Raw genomic sequence first — 20,498 nt, forward strand, 5'->3', positions numbered from 1 at the left:
CGTACATGGATCAATCTGTCTGCATGTGGATGCATCAGAATGGAGAGGAGCAGAGAGATTAAGGCACCTACAAGTTTTTTCCAATGGCATTTTTTTTGTGCTCCTGATTCACAACTAATAAAGTAATACTCATAAACGCAAGTTTAAACTTAATGTTCTATAAAAATGTCTTCCACCATGAGAAAAATACCACAATAACATGTCAAAAACACCAAAACCCCAATTTTCATCAGAGTGAATCTTTAAAATCCAGAGCACTATAGTTTGCTACTATATAGCTTTTGAGTAGGGAGGGAATTTCGACATCCTTTTTTATAGTATAGTTATACTAAAGTATACTTAATAAAATGAACTTTAAATACAGTACTTTTGCTAAAAATTTCTACAAAACATTTTTATATATTTTTTAAAAAATACGCATCTAAATTGGGAATTATGTCAGAGCACTTTTTTTTTTTTAAATTGATAACGTTTTTCTTCTTAAGTGAAACTTTTAACAGTGTCAACTGTGTGTTTGTTTTGCACATTTTTTGGTCACTAGTTTCTCTCTCTCTCTCTTTCCCATCTCACTCCCCGTATTTCCGACAGTACAGGAACGCACCACGCTTTCTCACCAAGCGCCACTGTTTATTTTCGGTCCGTGACGTCAGCGTCCCACTCCTCCTAAATGTGGCTCGTCACTGCGTGTCGGGAGCTGTGATTGGTCAGCCGCAGAGGGCCGTCGCTCCCGTGTCACACTCATTGGTAGAGAAAGGAAGCTATAAAAGCAGACACAGGGGGAGAGAGGTTCACTCCAGAGGAGAAACAGCTGAGAGGGCCGGGTGAGGTTCCGCCAAGAGACCCCAGCCCCCCCGCCATTTATTTACCAACAACGGGCGTCTATTTCCTCAACGCTGAAACCGTCCTTCCACGTCAGCTTCCCTCTACCTCGACTAATAAATGCCAAGAGACATCACAGCAACGCCAGCAGACAAGGACCCCAGCTCAGAACTGGACGCAAAGACGATCCGTAGGAAAAATACGTAAAGAAAACAGCAACAAAAGCGCACGGATCGTCGCCGTGGCCTTTCTCAATGCATACCCTTTGTGCGCGAGGAACGATGAAACCAGAGATCACCGCCGCCGTCGGATTTTTGTCGAGATTTCTGAGGGTGAAAGGACACGTAAACGACCGACAGGTCCAAACGTTCAGCCAAAGCTTACAGGACATTTTGGCAGGTAAGGAAACCAGGAAAAATATGGCTTTGAAGCTCCTGGGATGTAAGTTAAATCTTTTTTTCTCACAAAAAAACCTCTATTCACTCATTCATCATTAGTAGTGTGCGTCAGGATCGGGCAAAGTTGGGTTTTGGGAGAATTGAGAAGCCTCTCTTTGTTCTCTGAAGTATAACCGTGACGCGCAGCGGTGTTTGCGCACGGCCGAGAGCGGAAAAAAACATTAAAGAAGGAGGGGGTTGGGTATCAATCCCCCATTCTATTGAATTCAGTAATAATTACAAAAAAATCCAAAGTGGGAAATATAATTAAATCGAATAAATGGTCCTGCTGCGATAAAAGGTGGGGGTGGGGAAACAGCCGCTCAAACGAGGAAGTGCGCCTCGCTGATCAAGATCTCAAGCCTCCTGTGTGTGTGTGTGAGACGGCCGAGGCCGCTCAATTACGTAATGCATTTGAAGAATCTGATCATTAATAAATAACAGTACTTCTACTTTAAATATTACTGATTCGTCGCGTTTAGTATAGATTTCTTGCCGTTTAATTTTTTTTATTTTTCCAAAACTAGTTCCGTTTTGGAGTCGCATCCACACAAGGAAACCTACATTTTGCGCAGTTTGATTTGTGCGCACTGCATGTCGTTTTTGATTGATGTCACATGTTTTTTAAGAGTTTCTTACCGTCAACACACTCAAAGCTCTAAAGCTGCCATACATCTGCTTCAATGCGTGCTGGAACAGCAGATGACCTACATAACCTATGCAGGGGCCTCATACGTAACCGATTATGCGCTCATCTCTGATCAACAACAAGTTTCTAAGGCGGAAAAATACGTTTTTGTTTGGACGTGGAAATGTTTAGGCGTGGAAAAAGGTGGTTGTTGGTAAACAAAGTGCTTAAAATGCAACTTTTATAGGTTTTGAACATTTAACAAATATAATCCGTTTTTTTCTCTGTTCCCCCCTAAATCTAAGTGTTTTTATGTTTGGAAGCGGCGTAGAAGAAAGGTGGGGGCCGTGCCTTTTGTTTAGTGCTGAGCAAGGAGAAACGAAGGCTAGTCCCTGGATCAGATTGCAGCCATAATGCTTGTTAGTCAGAGCCGGGATCCCTTACAGTGAACGTTTTCATATGGAAAATAACCAGCGAGCTCTGGTGGCCTGAACGCGTCCTGGCGTGATTATGCGTTGGCGTCAGCTGCCGCGCGTAAACAACCCTCTTTGGTTAAACTCTTTAGGTTAAGCGCACACTGGTCCGCTTACTTTTCCCGTTGCGCCCCCCTCCTCCCCCCGTGTGTCCTCCTTTTTAAGAATAGGCCCGCTGAGCAGATCATTTCCCAGCTGCTGCGGGGTTTGTCAGGCTGCTGCCATTGTGGCTCTGTCTCAGGCTGAAAGCCCATCCAGCCCCCTGCGCTCTTTCATGTGTGCCAGCCCCATCCATTAGCATCTGATGAGGGAAAAAAAGGGGATGGGGGGGTGTTATCATGCCATGCGTACAGGTGGCCTCCAGGCTACACACTGACTTCTTTCAAAGTTCTTTCCTGAGTCTAAAAGCAGTCACTATCACCAGTCTTGTAGAGGAGTTAAAGGTTAGAGCTGTAAAGTCACTCATTTATGACATTTTATAGCCCATGGGTTGGTTACCAACGAAACCATAACCACACGAGAATACAGTCATTGTGCGTCAGAGGTTTCGCTGAGAACTTCCACAAAGACCTAAAAAAACAAGACGCTCTCCCTTTAAGAGGAGGAGGTACTTCCCAGATGGCTGTCTGGGGCGCTGGGTGTTTTTCGATGGGAGGGATTGTGCAATTCTATGACAATTTCCTGGTCACGTAGCCTCGGTGTGTTTTAGGCTGGTTGTTTATGGCTGGTTATCAGGTCTGTAACAGGTGCTGGCTGGTTCTTTATCTCCAAAACACAATAACTCCTTAGCTGGGAAATTTATTTTAGACAAAATATGACACTTTGGGGGGTTTATTGCTGTCTTTTCAGTTATTATTATTATTTTTCTTTTTTACAAATTAGCCTCGATCATAAAAGCTATCACTTTTACAATAGTGTTCAGTACATTAAATCCAACCTTTATTGTCACATTAGTTTCTGGACTTTTGATCAGTTTATGAGATAATGGCTTAATTTTTAACACTGGTCTAAATCTCCATATTTTTTTTGGTCTTTGTTTCATTGCAGAGCAATATAAGCACCACTGGTTCCCAGACAGGCCCTGCAAGGGTTCTGGCTACCGCTGCATCCGCATCAACCACAAGATGGACCCTCTGGTGGGGCAGGCGGGCCAGCGCATTGGCCTGACCATCCAGCAACTCTACCTGCTGCTGCCCAGCGAGCTCACGCTCTGGGTGGACCCCTTCGAAGTGTCCTACCGCATTGGCGAGGACGGCTCCATCTGTGTCCTATACGAGTCGCAGCCTGGTCCCATCGGAATGCCAGTGTCGGCCACTGTCGGATGCCCCTCAGGAAACGGGTCGGTGAGCTCCATGGTGGACACTCGCATCAGCTGCAGGGATGAGGTGAGGGTGCTGGGCCGTACCAGTCCCTCCAAGACCTACAATAATATGATGACAGTGTCCAGTTAGAGAGGGACGCCGTCACCCCAGCCAACGTTTGTCCAGGGTCGCGTTGCCGCTGGTCAGATCATGGTGAGCCTTTTTAAAGCTAAGAAAATGAAATTGTGAAAGAAGAAAAAAAGCAAAAGAGAAAAACAAAAACAAAGGATGTGGCCTATCATCCAGGTGATGGAAACTTTGTAGATTTTTTTTAACCCTCTACCCATAATCATCTGTTGTGTTGTCATTGGATCAACCAGACACTCCGTTTTTATTTAGTTTAAAAAAAAAGGACTTTGTTGGAAAGGAAACTGTTGGGGCAGCTAAACCAACCAACCAACCAGGAACACCCACCCTTGCCACAATGGAGACTGGCTGCCAGCCCTTCCCCACTCGACCTACAACCAACATTGTGATAAGCTCTATCACTGAAGGGGCTACAAGCATCACCTTTGCACTTTTTCTTTCTTATGGTTACTATGGGTACACGTTCAACACATCACTTAATTGTAAGGATTTGTTTTCCAGGAATTTTCCATCCATTCAGACAGTTCTGTGGCTTTGTCGGTTTGTTTTCCGGATGGGGAGGAAGGTAAGGTTCAGGCGTCGCCTGTAGCAACCCAAGCTCAAGCTAAAGAAGTATCCAATGTTCTGATTTTATAGAAAGCCCCCTCTTTGGACCACATGGGTACATTTCTTTATCTTGCAGCTTCTGGAAAAGGGGCGTTCAACCTTAGCTTCTCTTCCTCCCCCTTCCAATCGAAAAAAAACGGTGAGCAAATGGAATGTGTTGGGACACCTGTTACCTATGGATACCAGTGTGTCCAATTGCACTCGGTCCCCATTACCCATGTGTGTGTAGCTTTCAGGGGGTAGGGGCTGCCCCACCACCCCCAAATTTGACGAATGTTGTTGAAGTTCACAATCAAGTTCCTGTGTTGTTAAAGTTGCCCCCATTTTCCGTTGCCACTTTGTCGTCCCTTGCATTACCAAAACTCAAGAGTAGCAAAATGGGGGGGCGTTTACCCAAATTTTACTCGCGGGGGCCCAGTTGGAGTTGTTATTGAATGCACTTTGACGTGAGATTGTGTGGGATGTGTACTTTTTAGTGAAAATCGCCTGCATTCCACCCCTCTGATGTCACACAGTTGTTTTTCCAGTTCTCCACGCTGTAGCCCTGACTTGGGGGGGTGGGGGGGTGTTCCAGCGGTGGATTTCCAAATCTTTTGACACTGTACTTGTGAACACTTCAGTGCTGGTAACGTTAGGCTAAGAGTGATGCAGGTGGTATGTTTAGAAATCCTCTGTTCATATGGCACCACTGACTTTGGCACAATCAGAGCAGAGCCGCAACCCTCCAGACATGCCAGTAACAACTTTTTAAAATAAAATATTTTCCGATTTAAGAACATTTTCAGAGTTTTTAACAAAATCAAAAAGGAGGTTGTTTATTCTAACTGGCTTTAACTCACCAGGCCAGGGCTGTTATGTATGATGGGGATGCTTCTTGTGACCTGGAGGTGCACTGCCTTAAGGAGCCCCTGGCCAGGAGTGCCCCCTCACCAGCCTGGCAGCTCCAACACTGCTCCTTCAGGGGCGTGTGCCTAAAGTGCCACATATCACCCCCTTAGCTCAGACCTCCTGTCCAGCCAAAAGCAAGCCAGCATGCTGCAAGCTGCCCCCCCCCCCCCCCCCCCTCCTGGGGATTCAGGTAGACTTAATGTGACACATATCATCATTCACCACCATGGGGAGATGGGTAAGGACGGCTGCGGTGGGGAGCTGGTGTGGGAGAATGGGGAGGGCCAGGGCCGGACTCCTTTGTCCAGGGCAGCTAAAATCCCTCCAGCCATCCCCTTTCTTGACTCGTATGACGCCCCCATCTCAGCCAGAAGCCCTTCAAGCTCTCACAGCGGTGGTGGATAACCAGCACACAAGCTTGGCATGCTCATGCTGCACTTGGGGTGGGGGGGGGTGGGGGTCTAATGAGATACGAGGAACGTCTTAGATGAAGGATTGAGGGTACTGGGCCGTTTTGTTTTCATCTCACTGGATTGTGCTGCACTTGATTACTGAGTTTGAGTAGCAACTTTGTTTACATGCATTAAAAAACACATACAATGCGGCGACTGTCTGACGCGCCCCCCCCCAACTCCCCACCCCGTTTTGTCTTTGTGGGGTTGAGTGATTAACGGCGCGATGAACAGATGCTGGATCGGCTGCGGGTGTCGCTCAGGCCTTAGCCGCCGGCCAAATCTGTCACGGCAGGCTGGCTTGTTGCTCATCACAAGACCTATTGGTGTCTAAGCTTCGCTAAGCCTGAGAGGATCATGGGTAATATAGCTATAGACTGATACACTGCAACCCCCCCCCCCCCCCCCCCCAACACACACACAAACCTCCCACCCCTTTGCCGCCCTGTTCTCTGCTGATACTCCCTTCAGCAAATTAAAGAGCAGTGATTCCTTGTTGGCCAGATGAATTTGAGGTTGCTGGGGAAATCTGAGGTTTTTGTTGATTTTTTAAAAAAAGAAAAAAAAAACAGGCACCAGTTTTTCAAAGATCGCACTGCTTCATTATAGCTTTGTAACATCGCCCGACACGTTTTGAGGTTGATCTATATTGCATCTCTCCATTCTCTTGATGTTTATTTCTCCTCTGCATTCACACCATGAGAGATTTTTCTTCTATTCTGATCGCACTCCCTTTTAACCGATCTCAGTTGATAAATTTGACAAATTCGAAGCAACCCAAGTCCATTTAAAAACCTATCACCCCCCTCAAAAGAAATGGGTTTTAATATTTGAATAGAATCCATTCAACTTGTGCACATGTAGATTACCTAATTGTCGTGATTGCTTTTAATATTCAAAGGTAAAATAGCACATAAATGCACTAAATGTCAAGTTTTGAAGTTGTGACTTTTTTAAATTTCTTGAGGAGTCTCTCCTGGAATGTAACGCCAAACTCAGGCCTCAGACATTCAATAAATAAATCCTCTTATGGAGAAGCATGTTAAGACATGCATCTGGAAGGGAACAGAGAATTTGTCCTTATCAATAGTGTCATCTTTGATCGGTTGAATTATTGACACTTTCACATCGGACGTGTTTTCCATATTCTAGAATGTAATGTAACTGTACAACAAATGGTAGAGTGCATAGCATTAAACATGGAAAGTGCCAATAATTGCTATGATGGGGTCTTTTATAGATGTGCTCCGTATTTGTTTCACGTAATTCATCTTTTAACATGGACAATTCTTAAGTGAAGCCATCTGCGATGGGAGTGTTGGCAAGGACCAATGGTTTTTCTTGTTTTTAAACGGTAGTTTCCATGACCAGTAAGTCATCACTTATCCTTTGTTTTGTTTTGTTTTTTGCTTTTTTCTCCCCTGTTTTTATTTCTCTTTTTATCCCATTTATTATTTTTTTCCCTATTTACATATAAAACTAGAAAATGATTTTAAAAAAATCTGAGCTTACCCAGGAAGAAAAGCTGTATCTTGTGATTTCATTGTCAGTACATCTTTATCGTGTTCAGTTTCTTTTTCCTTGGGTATGTTGTGATGAACAGCTGTAAATTTGTACAGTTCAAGTAAATAGTGCGGAAGTTGTACAGATTTCTATTTTTTGGAAGAAAAGTTGTTTTTTGTTTTTTCTTTTTTGTTTTTTTCTCTGTAATAAAGATTTCCTATCTTGGCATCATATTCCCTGTGACATGTCATTCATTTTCTATTTATTTTTATATAAGTATCACACATGGTGCTTTTATTAACTACAAAGATCAAAATATATTTGATTTATCTGAAAAAAATAGTTGTTTTTTTTTAGGTCCCAGTCTAATCATTTTTCCCAATGGACTTTTAATTATGATTATGCTGTTTTTAGCCAAAAACCAAAAGTTCTGTCATTTATTTTAGGACAGTTTCTGCAAAGCGGCAGTAGCTAACAAGAGTTTTGGGCGGGACTGGTGACCTTGAGTAAGCCATCACAAATTTCCCATCATCCTTTTATCCTTTCCACTCACCCAGTAGCTTACACCTCCAACGCAGCAGAGGATGAGGAAAACAGACATGCATTAATCTATTTTTTTGCAAGTGGATGCATCAGAATGGAGCAGAGCAGGGAGCGTGTGGCCCGCCCAGCTACAGCATTTTCTACGACATAAATATAATCTTTTTCAAATGGTGCTTTTTTTCATCTGCTCCTGATTCACAATGGTTTGAATGAAGAACTACTCAGAAACACAGTTTTAATCTTAAATCAAATAAATGTCACAAGAGCATGTTAAAAACACAAATTGCATTGGAGTGGATCTTTAATAACTTGGTAGACCTCTTGTATAAATAAACTGAGGGGAATTTGAGGCAGCTCTTTAAATATTAAGCATAATTTTGTGTATTAAGATCATCTATAAGCTAAAGGTTCAGCTTTTTTTCATCACCAGAGCAGCAGTAATTACAGCTCTTAATTTCAGCTTTAACTGCGCAATATATCACCAAGTTTTCCCCTTTTTCTTTCCTGCCTTGACCAACAAATCCAATCACAGCAAATCCAATTGCTTGAGCACATGATTTATCTGTGAGACGCCTGGAATAAAACTCCTTGTGCCGTTATCTTGGAGCTGCCAGCAAATCCTAGTTTGCAGAATGAAAACAAATGAATACAAAATACCTGCAAACCTGGAATTTGAGGAGCCCAGGTTGCTTAGCAGCAGGCATGAAGACACGTCTGTGTCTCAAAGACAACAGAGCCAATGACAGGATGTGACTGAAGAAGAAAACATCTAAGGAGGAAGTGAATAAAGGAACCGTTTCTCTGGCACATAAACAAAAGTTATCAAAATTTTGCAATATTCCTTGAGCAAGCTATGGTTTGAGCAAGCTGTTTTGGTTCACATAGAATAAAAGACAAACCACAGGGACTTTCTTTGTGTTGAAAAACATGAAAAAAACATTTTAAAAAACCACCTTGTTCATGACAGAGAACATGTACTTTTCAATTTGGATAAAACTGAACTCAAGTGCGCGTGATGATTCCCTTTTGTTCCACTTCTGCAAGCGCCATCAGATAGTTTTTTTATAAGTGTTGCATTGGAGATTCAGCCTGATGAAACAGCGGTGTAATAATATCTGCCTCCCCCTTTTTTCTTCACATAGCAACAGAGGTCACCCTGTTGATCTGGTTTCAGTGGAGGTGTGACTGATGTTTCTTAAAATAAACAAGTCAATTTGTTCTAATTCTACATAATCACTACCCAATTGGTGACAAAGCAGGTAATACAATTCACAGTTTTTATGTTGCAACTTTTAACACAGTGGGTTTCTGCCAACAGGGCAGACATCTGGGACCTACTTTTTTTTTTTTAAAGCAGAAAAAAAAAATCGTATTTAGGCCTCCTGCGGTTCATCTGTGCTTATTCTCTATAAAAGGACAAAGGCTGTGCTTAAAAAGTTCTGCAATTTTTCTGTGATTTCACCTGACTGGCAGATTTTGAGCCTATTTGTGGAGCTGCATAACTTTTACTGGGGTAAAAGCGGTCCAGGAAAACCTCATTTAGGAAAAAAAGCACCATCAGTTAATGGAACAAAAACAAGAATCTAACAGCAGCTGTAGTAAGATATGTAATCCTGCTCATGAATTCAGACTGATGAGATTCTGTGTTTCATGTGGGTAGGTGCACAATTGGAAGAAGCCAAGGACAAGTTGATTCCTCTTTAAAACAGATCCCTGCCCTGCCTGCCTGTGAGTCTTTAGGGCATTAAGGCTGCGCCAGCTATCTCTGCTTCCCTTCTGGGCAGAATTCATCCTTGACACAGACATCTGCTTTACCCTTGCTGCAAATACCCCTTCCAAAAGTGTACAAACAAATAAAAAAGAAGACAGTGTAGACAAAGACATGGATAGGGCAGCCTACAATGCTGATGCAGTTGCAGCAGGTAATGATACGTCCAATGATACAACATTGGATGTACATTTTTAAAATCAGATTTCTAGTTTATGATAGTAGTTTAGAAACATTCTACAAATCTCTGACAAATTGTGCCATTATTATTTCAGAATGGGAAAAATCAAAGCAGAAAAGCACAATGGTGTGAGTGTGATGATATGGGCTCAAGGAAGTAAAGTTTCTTTTTCTAATTATTTACTAAAAATGTAAGTTTTTCAACAATTTGGGAAATAGATGTCTGTATTCTTTTCTAATAAATTTTGAAGCTGATTTGGTCTCTTTAATTTCAGTAGTATTGAATTTGCACTTTAGTTTTTCATTATTTACAAAATAATACTTAATTTTACTGCTTGGAGTCATGATTCTCATGAAATTTTTAAACCAGAGTAGACCATTTCAAATGTCAAAGAGTCAGTAGAGGTTAAACTTTTTTTGAACTTTTAGTGCAGATTTGTTTCACTGCAGACTCGACTGTGACAAAACCACACCTTTAAAGCCGTAGAGCTTCCAAGAAAAGACACAACTATTGTTTTAAAATGTCATTTAAAGGAAAAATGAACTCAGTTGAGATTCTCTCAGTGGACAGCTATTTTAAAAACATTTGTTAATTCAGTACAAAAAATAAAATGTAGACGATCAACTTTTACGACTAAAAAGAAATTAATAATAAAATCTAATAGGAATTCTTCATTATTTATCCGAGCTATTGAATTCAAAACAAACCTTATCTACAATCTTTGTTTTTTCTGTTTTGCAGTTTCTTCTACTTGAGATTCCTCTCATATCAGCCTCTCTTTCAGTTCTCTCCAACCACCTGTGTCTATCTTTATACTTCCTTCTCTAAGCTCCTGGTGTCACAAGTCAGCTAACACGTACAGAAAAAGCAACGAACAGCAGCAGGCCTTGTTGGGGTTCAGTGTAAGACCTCTCCTTTCAAAGGAAAAAGCGGTGTATAAAGATGTTCTAATAAAAAAAGTCTCAGCTGATTATTTATTATATTTGTTGCAAAGTTCTGCTTTATTACCAACATCTAACTTTCTTTATGGTTCATAGATTCTTATCCACTAGATCTTTGCGGGGTTTTTTTAGCAGGACCTTGCTCCCCAAACTGGAGCGGAGGAATGGATTCAAACTGCCCTGAATAAAAGCCAAGATAAGAATCAGTGTTTTGACAGAAAAAAACGTCTTTCATAATAAGGTTAAAGTCAACCCTCTTGATTAACTCTGCTTTTACGTGTAAACAGGAAACCTGGCTTTGGTGTTTACAGGTTTTCAGACTGAAGGCTAAAGTAGATTTTTGGATATAAACCTGCTTACTCAACCATTTTCTTCTGCTGCAGAGGGGTAGGGGGTGGATTTGGACAAATGAGATGACCTTCTTTTTTGGACTGTTACTGATTTCAACTTCTGTTTTAACATATGTCCCAAAACTGTTGGCAATAACATCTTGATAGCTTCAAAATGCAAACTTCATGGTCTCTTTTCTGCAGTTTTGAAGTACTTTAACTTTTATAAAACATGGGAGCAACTCCAAAAAAAAGACCCCTCTGATCATCTATTGATCTATTTTTAAAGCGTTCCCAGTGGTCTTGTAATTATGATTATGCCGTTTTTAGCCAAAATCCAAAACCCTGTGTTGTTTTCTAGAACATAGTTTTACAGAGCGGCAATAGTTAATAAAGATTTTGCTTCTGCGTTGTGGGTGGGACTTTTGGCGTGGAGTAAGCCAGCACTTCTTTCCCATGATCCATCTGTTTATACTCTCTCCTGCTAGCTTACAGCCTCTCACAACTCCAAACTAACATAGAGCTATCCAGCCGTACAGTTTTCAGGCCGATCCTATCTCAGACGAGAAAAACAAGGACATGCATAGATCCTATAAAGGCTTATAAACACATTACTAAAACTCATTGATGTCTTATAACTAGACAATTAAGAATCCTTATAAAGTGTTACCAAATGTTTGCTTTCAGATTTTCTGATAATAAATTCTAAAAATGCAACAAAATACTATAAAAGCTTGAAAGAACCTGACCGTCATGACATAAACTTTGCTTGATTCACTCCATAAAACAATGAGAGGCTTTGAGTGAGGCTAAACACTTCTGCATTTCTAAAAAACAAACATTCTGGGGGAATTCAAAGCGGGAAAAAGTACATCTTGAACCTAAAAATCGCTCTTAAACCTACACAAATCATGAAACAGTTTCTGTTTGTGAGGTCTATCCCACACTTGCGAGTCAGCCAAACAACGTCCATATCAGTAGGCTCTGCCTTCTAATGATAAGCTAACATGCTAACCACGGCTGATCTCTTCATCCGTTAGTGTTCCTCCACATATGGTTATCTGAAAGTCAGCGGTGAGACATGGAGGCAGCATATTCCTGTGGTCAGCCTCTCCCAATCAGTAGGCAGCACTCTCCAAAACTCAGGCGGAAGGAGAAAATGAAAACTAGCCAACTAAATATAGTCTGGCATTGAGGCTCAGCAAGAAGCCCGGTCTGCAAGAGGTCTGGCCACACACACAGAGGCGCAAATGTTTACAACATACATATGGAGAAGCAGATTTACTTGGTCTGAACCTTGAATGGTAAATGGACTTACAATCAGTTGCACACACCTTTAAAGTGTGTGGGCGGTTAATGCATGCAAACAAATACAGTTCACTTTAATAAACTGGAGACATTCGGCTTAAAGGTCACTTGGATCGGTGGCCATTAGCTTTTTGCTGACTGGGAGCAAAAATCCCCCCCAGCAAGAGGAAGCGAGGTGGCAGCCATTTTATTAACATCAGAAAATAAGGTTAGGATGCCTCACTGCAAACTGATACTTAAAAAGACTTAATAGCTAGTTGTTAGACATCTGAGATATGTACCAGGTTTTACATTGTTTTGACTTATTTACACTTTTCCAAGCTTTTTCTCAATGTCAATTATTTTTTGTCTCATTAAGAGCTAGGATCTAGAAACAAGAACATTTTTATTAAAGTTAATTAATTTATTTATTAGTACAAACTCTTGATAATAGTAAAAAAAAACTTGTAAGACTCAAGAAAAACAAATTAAACTGTGATTTGTGGTTAAGTTTTACAGATGTTATTTTAAAGTTCAATAAATGTTGATAAGACTGGCATTCATTATTTTGGAAACAAAAGTAAAGATTCATGTTTTAAGAATAAGTGCTAGTTTTAAATTTTAGTAAGATTTATTAAGATGGGCCAGCTTTTACAAGGATCGTATCCTCGTTTTGTTCCCCTTTTCTTTCTGAAATGAATTATTTCCACTTTTTACACTAGTTTTTTGTCACTGAATTCAAAATAAACTACATTTAAATTGATAAAATCTCAAAAATCTTAAACCATTTGCTTAGAAACATACTTACTGTGTTGTATAACATTAAATTTGAAGCAATTCTAACAGCTTTTTCCCCCACTTTTTTTGAATGCTTGTTCACTGTTGTAGGCTACCTTTTTTTTTGCATTGCTTGAAATTTTGACACAGGGTTTGAACATGACAACAAGCTCTCTTCTTTATATTTTACCTGAAAGCACGTGTTCGTTTAAAGATCCTGATGCTTGTAAACAAGAGGCAGCATGCTAACCTCAAACCACATGATCGGCCTGCCGCGACTGTGCACAGCGTTGCCTCTGTACAGTTTTCTGAGAAGCTGACAGGAAAAGGCAAGAGAGCACAGAGCGTCAGCTGTTTCCTGTTTACAAAAAACGGCTAAGGGTCGCTTTTTTGGCATCAAGTGAACGCAGAAAAATGGAAGATATTGTAAATAAAAAGGGAGAGATGCAGAAACAAATGTGGAAATGGAGGAGACGTGTGTCACAAAAGAGATGTCAATAATGTTGATAAAAGAAAAAAAAACAGAGTGGATCAAGAAAGAACAGCTGACAGGAAGATGTACGGCTTTTCTCCCCCTCCTCTGCCACTAACGCAGCTGTGAGAAAACAAACGCATAACACACATTTCTTCGTTAAACGGCTTCGAAACACCAACGTGTTAGTGAAAACACAGAAGCGTCAGATGTGCAGAGCGCCCTGTACTCAAGGGGGGGGAAAAACGGAACAACAAAGATTTGCACAAATCACATGATTATGCTGAAAGGCACAAACTCACAAAGCTGTGTAACATTGAAACAAGAACGACACAACAGCTTCGATATTATCGAACTCCTGCCAAGACGTACAGTCATTTGGTTGGTACAATCTGCCTGCCTTTTTTACACTCTGCAAAGACACTGACGAGGTTAATGAGTTTAATGATTCACACTCACTAAGTTTGTGTTTCTGGGGAATATTTTGGCTCCTCAAACTGTGAAATGACAGATAAGAAGAGGAGAAAAACATTGCACAATCCAAAAAAAAACAGCAATGACCTACATAAAGCTGGTAGTTAATGAGTAACTGCAGCAGACTAATTTCCCTAACAAGTTACTCATTACACACATCTCACTTGTAAGAAAAACAAGCTGGAAGTAGATAAATGACGAAGGTCACAACTTGATTCTGAGGAACTTTTGGACTCAGGATTTATGATCTCTTTAAACCAATGATTAAACTGGACTACTCTCACTTTCAAGCAAACATATTTTGGTAATAGTTTAGCACAGAGGCTTTCTCACTGTCATGAAGATCCGCAAAAGTTCCCTGTTGTTTTTCCTCCGTGTGCCGCAGGCTCTTAGTGAGTCACAACAGCAATGAAAGATGTCTTATGAGGCAATAGGAATTTGAACAGATGATGATCCAGAGTCGGTGGGAGCTGTAGCAACTACACACAAGCGCCCCAAATGATCAAGCAGCTATGTGTGGAATGGTAAAGCATGTGATTTCAGTGTATCCCACACCTAATTTTGATCAACATGTACATGACGAACTTTAAACACGCACTCCACTGAAAAATGTGTTTTTGTCGTTTTTAACATGTTCTTTTAGCATTTGTCTGTGTAAGCTAGCAGGAGAAGGTGCAAAAGGATGGATGATGGTAAGTGGAGGCAGGCTTAATCCCTGGCAACAGTCCCGCCCACAACTCAGAGGGGTTCACAGAAACTATGTCCTAGTTTTTACCTAAAAACGGCATTGTGATCGTTAAAAGACTACTGGGAACACTTTGAAAATAAAAAGTTGATCGGAGTGGGACTTTAAAGAAATCTATCAATCTTTTCGGAAGATGAAGGATGTCAGAAGTGGGGAATTGCTAGATTCATGTTTGAGCCAGATTCTAGCTTTCTATTTGCTAGCCAAATCTGTTGGGTTTTTACTTTAACATGCTCATAACAGTCTATATCTCTGTATAAAGTAGCAGTTCAGCGTGTCACTGTGGCATATTCTTGGTGCAACCAAGTAATGTTCTGAAAATTAATGATTTGAACTGTTGTTAGATTTCAACTGTGCTAGATTAACAGCAGTCCCATCAACTGGTGTTATAACTGGTCCACCACGTGACAAATTTGCTGCCATTTTACTAAATTATTCAGATTCTTTATCATTCGTGCTCAGAATCAGAGATGTAACACCGAACAAAATTAGCCAAAAACAAAACCGCGTCTAGACATAGTAAATAGAAGAAACACATAGTGGGTCAAAAACTGGTCTATAAGGCAGGTGCAATTTCCGCAAAAACAATAAATGCAACTGTACAAGAGATAGCAGGAGAGAAGCAAAAAATCCAATAATATGAAGTTAAGATGTTGCAATAAAGTTTAAAAAAAATATTCTGTCTCAGCATAGTTAAAATACCTGCACCCTTAAAATTGCTTTAAATTTTTCCCTCATGCTTTCATTTGTACTCCTGTCATCTTCTTTCTTTTGTTCCAGCTGTTGATTTAAAGCATCAATTCAAACTTCCTTTTACAGGTCATTTAATTTACCCAACAAAAAGAAAACATGACAAAGTCCTTTAGTCAGTAATGCAGCTTATTTTCCTCGCTCAGAAAATATCCTCCAGAAAATGTAACATTTATTTCCAGTTCCAAAATAAAAGTCTGTGTTTTTTCCGTTCAATGTGATTCTAAATCAAGTGATGTCCTGGATGAAATTTTACGATTGCAAGTTAGCGATATACAGCGTAACTGGGTTAAAGTAACAATAACAACTTAAGCATAATTTTTCTTTGTTTGCTTTTTATGTCAATACAGAATTAACCAAATATAATGTAAAATGTTTTTTTTTGTTTATTTCCTTCATCAACAGCTCATGTAATCATCACAGATGGTTTTTTGAGTAAAGTTTACAGACTGTGTGAGCAACAGAATACATGGAATGCTAATTCTGGTGGAAATGCTACAGGGAAGAATGGGAACAAATGTAAATAGGAGATACAGATTTTTATACGGAAAATATAAAAAGTTTTATTGTTTCTTTACTTTTCTTTTAAAGTTCAACAAAGCCTAAGAAAATACAAAGGTGGGGAAAACAATACTTTTGGCACAAAAATATGGATTGTTTACCAGCTAATGATTGAAACATTCAGAAATGTTCGCCACAGCTGTTGAGGTGTGTGCACCCTGGCTCTATCCGGACCAGTTCAAGCAGGATTTAGTGTGGGCTTGGCAGAATGGGATGGCACCACGCCACACATTCCAGCCTGCAGCAAATTCTCTGATGGCCTACTTGCGTCAAGGAAAAAAAGAGGTAAAGAACACCCACACATCACACACTTAAAGTAACTCAAGCACACAGAAGAGAGCGTCGTCCCGGTGTTACAGACTTTAGACTGTAAATACTGACTTGAGGGAGTGACGTCCTCAAGTACATGTACACACGAGCAGGCAGGTACAGAAAAGATTCATTTACATGTTGGTAACAAAGTGTAAAACATCCTGAAGGATAAAAAGAAAATTGGTTTGAACTTTTTTTTATCACTTCTCTCCTCTGGCCTGCGTCTCACATGACAAGAGAGAAGAGTGTGGGTTGAAGAATTCAACTCCTTAAATCTCTCATGAAGAAAACATCTGCTCCCTTTCACATCCAGGTCTGGCTTTCTTTCCTTATCGCCTGTCTTTTCTCCATTCACCTCCTTTCCTGTCTTTTTTTTAAATTAGTTTCTCCCTCAGGTTTTTTTTTCAATCTGTTTTTCTCCTCTTACAGAAACAACCAAACAGTAACAATTTCCCTTTTAACTTGAGTGCATTAGAGGACAAGTGTGTCATAATTTTGCTGACATCTAAAAAAAGAAAGAAAAGAAAGCTACACCAGTCCTTTATCTTTTTTTTTGTCTATTCTTGCATATTTGCAATTTTCTGTCTTGTTGATTAAAACATATGAGGCCCAACTGTAGCTCAGTTTTCCAACAAAAAACATGAAAAACCAAAATATCCTGAAAGTAACATGATTTTTTCCCTTTCTTTAATGTAAATCCAGACTCTCTGATGACCTCCCTGATGGAAACAAGATGCTGAGGATTTGAAAAAAAAAAAAAAAGTACCGGCGTGTGTGTCAATTGTTTAAACAAATCCCATTAAACAGTTTTCTGCACCTTTGTACCATTATGTTATGGTTGGCTGAAATTTCCTCCAGTTGCTTCTTTGTTCTTGTTTTTACTTTATACTGGAGAGACACAGAAATAGATTCTAAAGTGTACTGGCTCATTGGAACGTGAAAACAATCAAAGCTAGTTGGACTTCATTGTGTTTTCTTTATATCTTAAGTTCAAATTTGTGAAATAAATGTTCAGGATACACTTTAAGCTCCTTCATCTTATTTATTTGATAAGAGTTCAAGTATAATGTTCCTGTTTGTCAAAATATCTAAGAAACTTTAAGTACTGTGTTTAAATAGTTTTTCTTATCTATCCTGAAGGTGGTGTCAGAAACTGGTGGGGAAGGACCTACAGTGCTGTAGACCTGGGGGGTATTCCAGAAAGCAGGTTATGCTAGTTACCACGGTAAGTTTAAGGCTAAGGAAGCGGATAACCTCAGCTTTCGGTTCCAAAAACGGAGGTATGTTTTAGGGTATGTCATGTTGCCATAGCAACTCATGCTCTAAACATAACCTGGTCTGGAGCAGGTTTAGTTGAAGGTTAGTTGGTTTTCGCTCAATTACTTGTTACCAATTGAATTAATTCATTTAAGTTGGTTTATGTGTACATATACATATACATATATATATATATATATATATATATATATATATATATATATATATATATATATATATATATATATATATATATATATATATATATATATATATATATATATATATATACAGGGCTCCAGACTGCGAGCAATTGGTCGCATTTTGCGACCAAAATTTGAGAGTGTGCGACTGAATTTTACATCCAGTCGCACATGCGCGACCAGTAAATTTGCTTCCCCCACCCTTCTAATTTTTTATACATTAAACGTGGAAGGGGCACGTCAATGATCAATGAAATAATTAATGAGACGCAAGCGCACATGGACGCAGGCAGACACACACACTTGCGCACATACTCATGAAACGCGAGCACGTACACTCTCGCGTGATGCCTGTGTGCGAGGCGGCCACTGCGTGTGAGAAGAATAGGGACAGCCACTGTGAGTGGCTAAAATGCGTGTAGGGGGAGGGGCCTAGAGATAATCGAGTGCGCGTAAACATCTGTGGGAAGGAAACGGAGAGACAAATATCAAACCCTGATATGTGCGTCTGAGCTATGAGCAAGCGAACTATTGATTCGTTCTTCCCACCTGCGGCTAGTGTACCAGTGCCAGAGTGTACAGCAGGGGTCTCAAACTCGCGGCCCGCAGGCTATTTGCGGCCCCCAAGATGATATTTTGCGGTCCCCGCCTTAATATGAAGGTTTAATGTTACTGCAGCCCGCCAGTTTTAATGAATGACACTTTTTCATTGTCGTGCGCGAAGCTGACCAACCAATCACAGTGGGGTAAATGACTCTTGGGGGCGGGACAATGACAGGGCTTGAAAGCAGGAAACCTGACAGCCCCCTCCCTCCCCGGACCACATTAAGGAGTTCCTTACTTTCCTTTAGAACGTATTTATTCGCTCGTAATTTTCTAAATACATGCAGTCCGTGCTGAACTTTTCTCTGGGCCGCACAGACCCGGAGGAAGGTTTAGGTTTTGGTTACGGTTACGGCGGCGCATCAAACGGTCCTGCGCGGTTGTTACGGCAGCACACCACTCCCGCGGGAGTCGGGTCAGCTGAGGAGAATAAATGTCCCACACCTACATGCGTGACAGCTAACGGGGCTTGAACTTTAAACACGTGCGAGCAAAAACAACATTAGTTTTAGACTCACTGAAAATACGTGGGGAAAATGCAACGATAGACGTGTTTGAGATGAACCAGCGGCTCGCCTAGATCGTTGGGGAGACGTGGGGGGGGGGGGGGGGGGCTGTGAGATGAAAGCGAATCTGCAGCAAGACTGAAGGACAGGAAATTGGAATTGTCCTTAACATTCAATTTAGTTTTAATATTCTTCTCCCCCTTAGTATGATCTGTGTTATTATATATTTTATGATTATTTTAATGTTTTGTGATGTATGTAGCCTTTTTTTTAATGAATTGGTATTTTAAATTATTTTAATTAATCACTCCACTACAAAAACCATCAGGACACATGTCCCATAATGCATTGTTTTGTAGTCTGTAGAACAGCTTTCAGTCAGTTCAGTTTCCAGCTGTGTCCGGGTAGGTTTGCCCCTTGCTCCCACCCCTTTCTCGATTGACAGTTGATGTTGGAGCAAAAACAAAAATATATGTCACACACCAGGTGATCTGCGCAGCGTTGAGTTTACCTGGGTGATCTCAAACACGCTTATTGTGCATCTTGGCTGCACCTATTTGGTGTCACAAAGATAAATTTGTACTGTCATGACAGCGATGCTTTTGTTTTGTTGCATCTTCAAAAGTGCAGAATAAAATGTGACACTGAATTTGAAACAGCACAATGTAATTTCTGCATCTATTATTAAAGCACTTATTAGTAATATAGTGGAAATTAGTAGATTTGGTTAGAATGTTGATTTACGGTATGCGCCCCTAAATTTTCTGGTTGCGCCCCTAAAATTTTCAGTTAGGGGCCACTGTGCTCCTAGTGAAAAAAGTTAGTCTGGAGCCCTGATATATAAAAACACGCCCCTCTCACCCTCCACGGGTGCTGTTCTCCTCCAAGCTCGGGCCCTCTACCAGAGGCCTGGGAGCTTGAGGGTCCTGCGCAGTATCTTAGCTGTTCCTAGCACTGCGCTTTTCTGGACTGAGAGGTCTGAGGTCTTTCCAGGTATCTGTTGTAGCCACTCTTCCAGCTTGGGGGTTACTGCCCCGAGTGCTCCAATTACCACAGGCACCACTGTCACCTTTACTTTCCATGCTTTCTCCAGTTCTTCTCTGAGTCCTTGGTATTTCTCCAGTTTCTCATGTTCCTTCTTCCTGATGTTTCCATCGCTTGGCACTGCCACATCAACCACAACGGCTTTCCTCTGTTCTTTATCTACCACTACAATGTCTGGTTGGTTCGCCATTACCATCCTATCAGTCTGGATCTGGAAGTCCCACAGGATCTTTGCCCTCTCATTCTCTACCACCTTCTGAGGTGTTTCCCATTTTGACCTTGGGGTTTCCAGTTCATATTCTGCACACATGTTCCTGTATATTATTCCAGCCACTTGATTGTGGCGCTCCATGTATGCTTTCCCTGCCAGCATCTTACACCCTGCAGTTATGTGCTGGATTGTTTCAGGCGCCTCTTTGCACAGCCTACACCTTGGGTCTTGTCTGGTGTGGTAGATCTGAGCCTCTATCGCTCTGGTGCTCAGGGCTTGT

At 40.8% G+C, this 20,498-nt stretch overlaps 1 protein-coding gene across 1 annotated transcript; it reads left to right on the top strand.

The window, feature by feature from the left end:
* Nucleotides 1–776: 776 nt before the first annotated feature.
* On the top strand, nucleotides 777–7,487 carry btg1 (BTG anti-proliferation factor 1). The gene is made up of 2 exons (XM_011491160.3): nucleotides 777–1,218; nucleotides 3,405–7,487. The coding sequence occupies exons 1-2, from the start codon at nucleotides 1,074–1,076 to the stop codon at nucleotides 3,806–3,808; spliced, it is 549 nt and encodes a 182-aa protein (XP_011489462.1). The 5' UTR covers nucleotides 777–1,073; the 3' UTR covers nucleotides 3,809–7,487.
* Nucleotides 7,488–20,498: the final 13,011 nt, after the last annotated feature.

This window comes from Oryzias latipes, chromosome 23, assembly GCF_002234675.1.
Source record: "Oryzias latipes chromosome 23, ASM223467v1".
Lineage (NCBI taxonomy): Eukaryota > Metazoa > Chordata > Actinopteri > Beloniformes > Adrianichthyidae > Oryzias > Oryzias latipes.

Bases quoted from the DNA above. Each gene is read 5' to 3' on its own strand.
- btg1 (XM_011491160.3), top strand. From the start codon at position 1,074: ATGCATACCCTTTGTGCGCGAGGAACGATGAAACCAGAGATCACCGCC. The intron at 1,219-3,404 runs GTAAGGAAACCA...GTTTCATTGCAG, and splicing joins CTTACAGGACATTTTGGCAG to AGCAATATAAGCACCACTGG.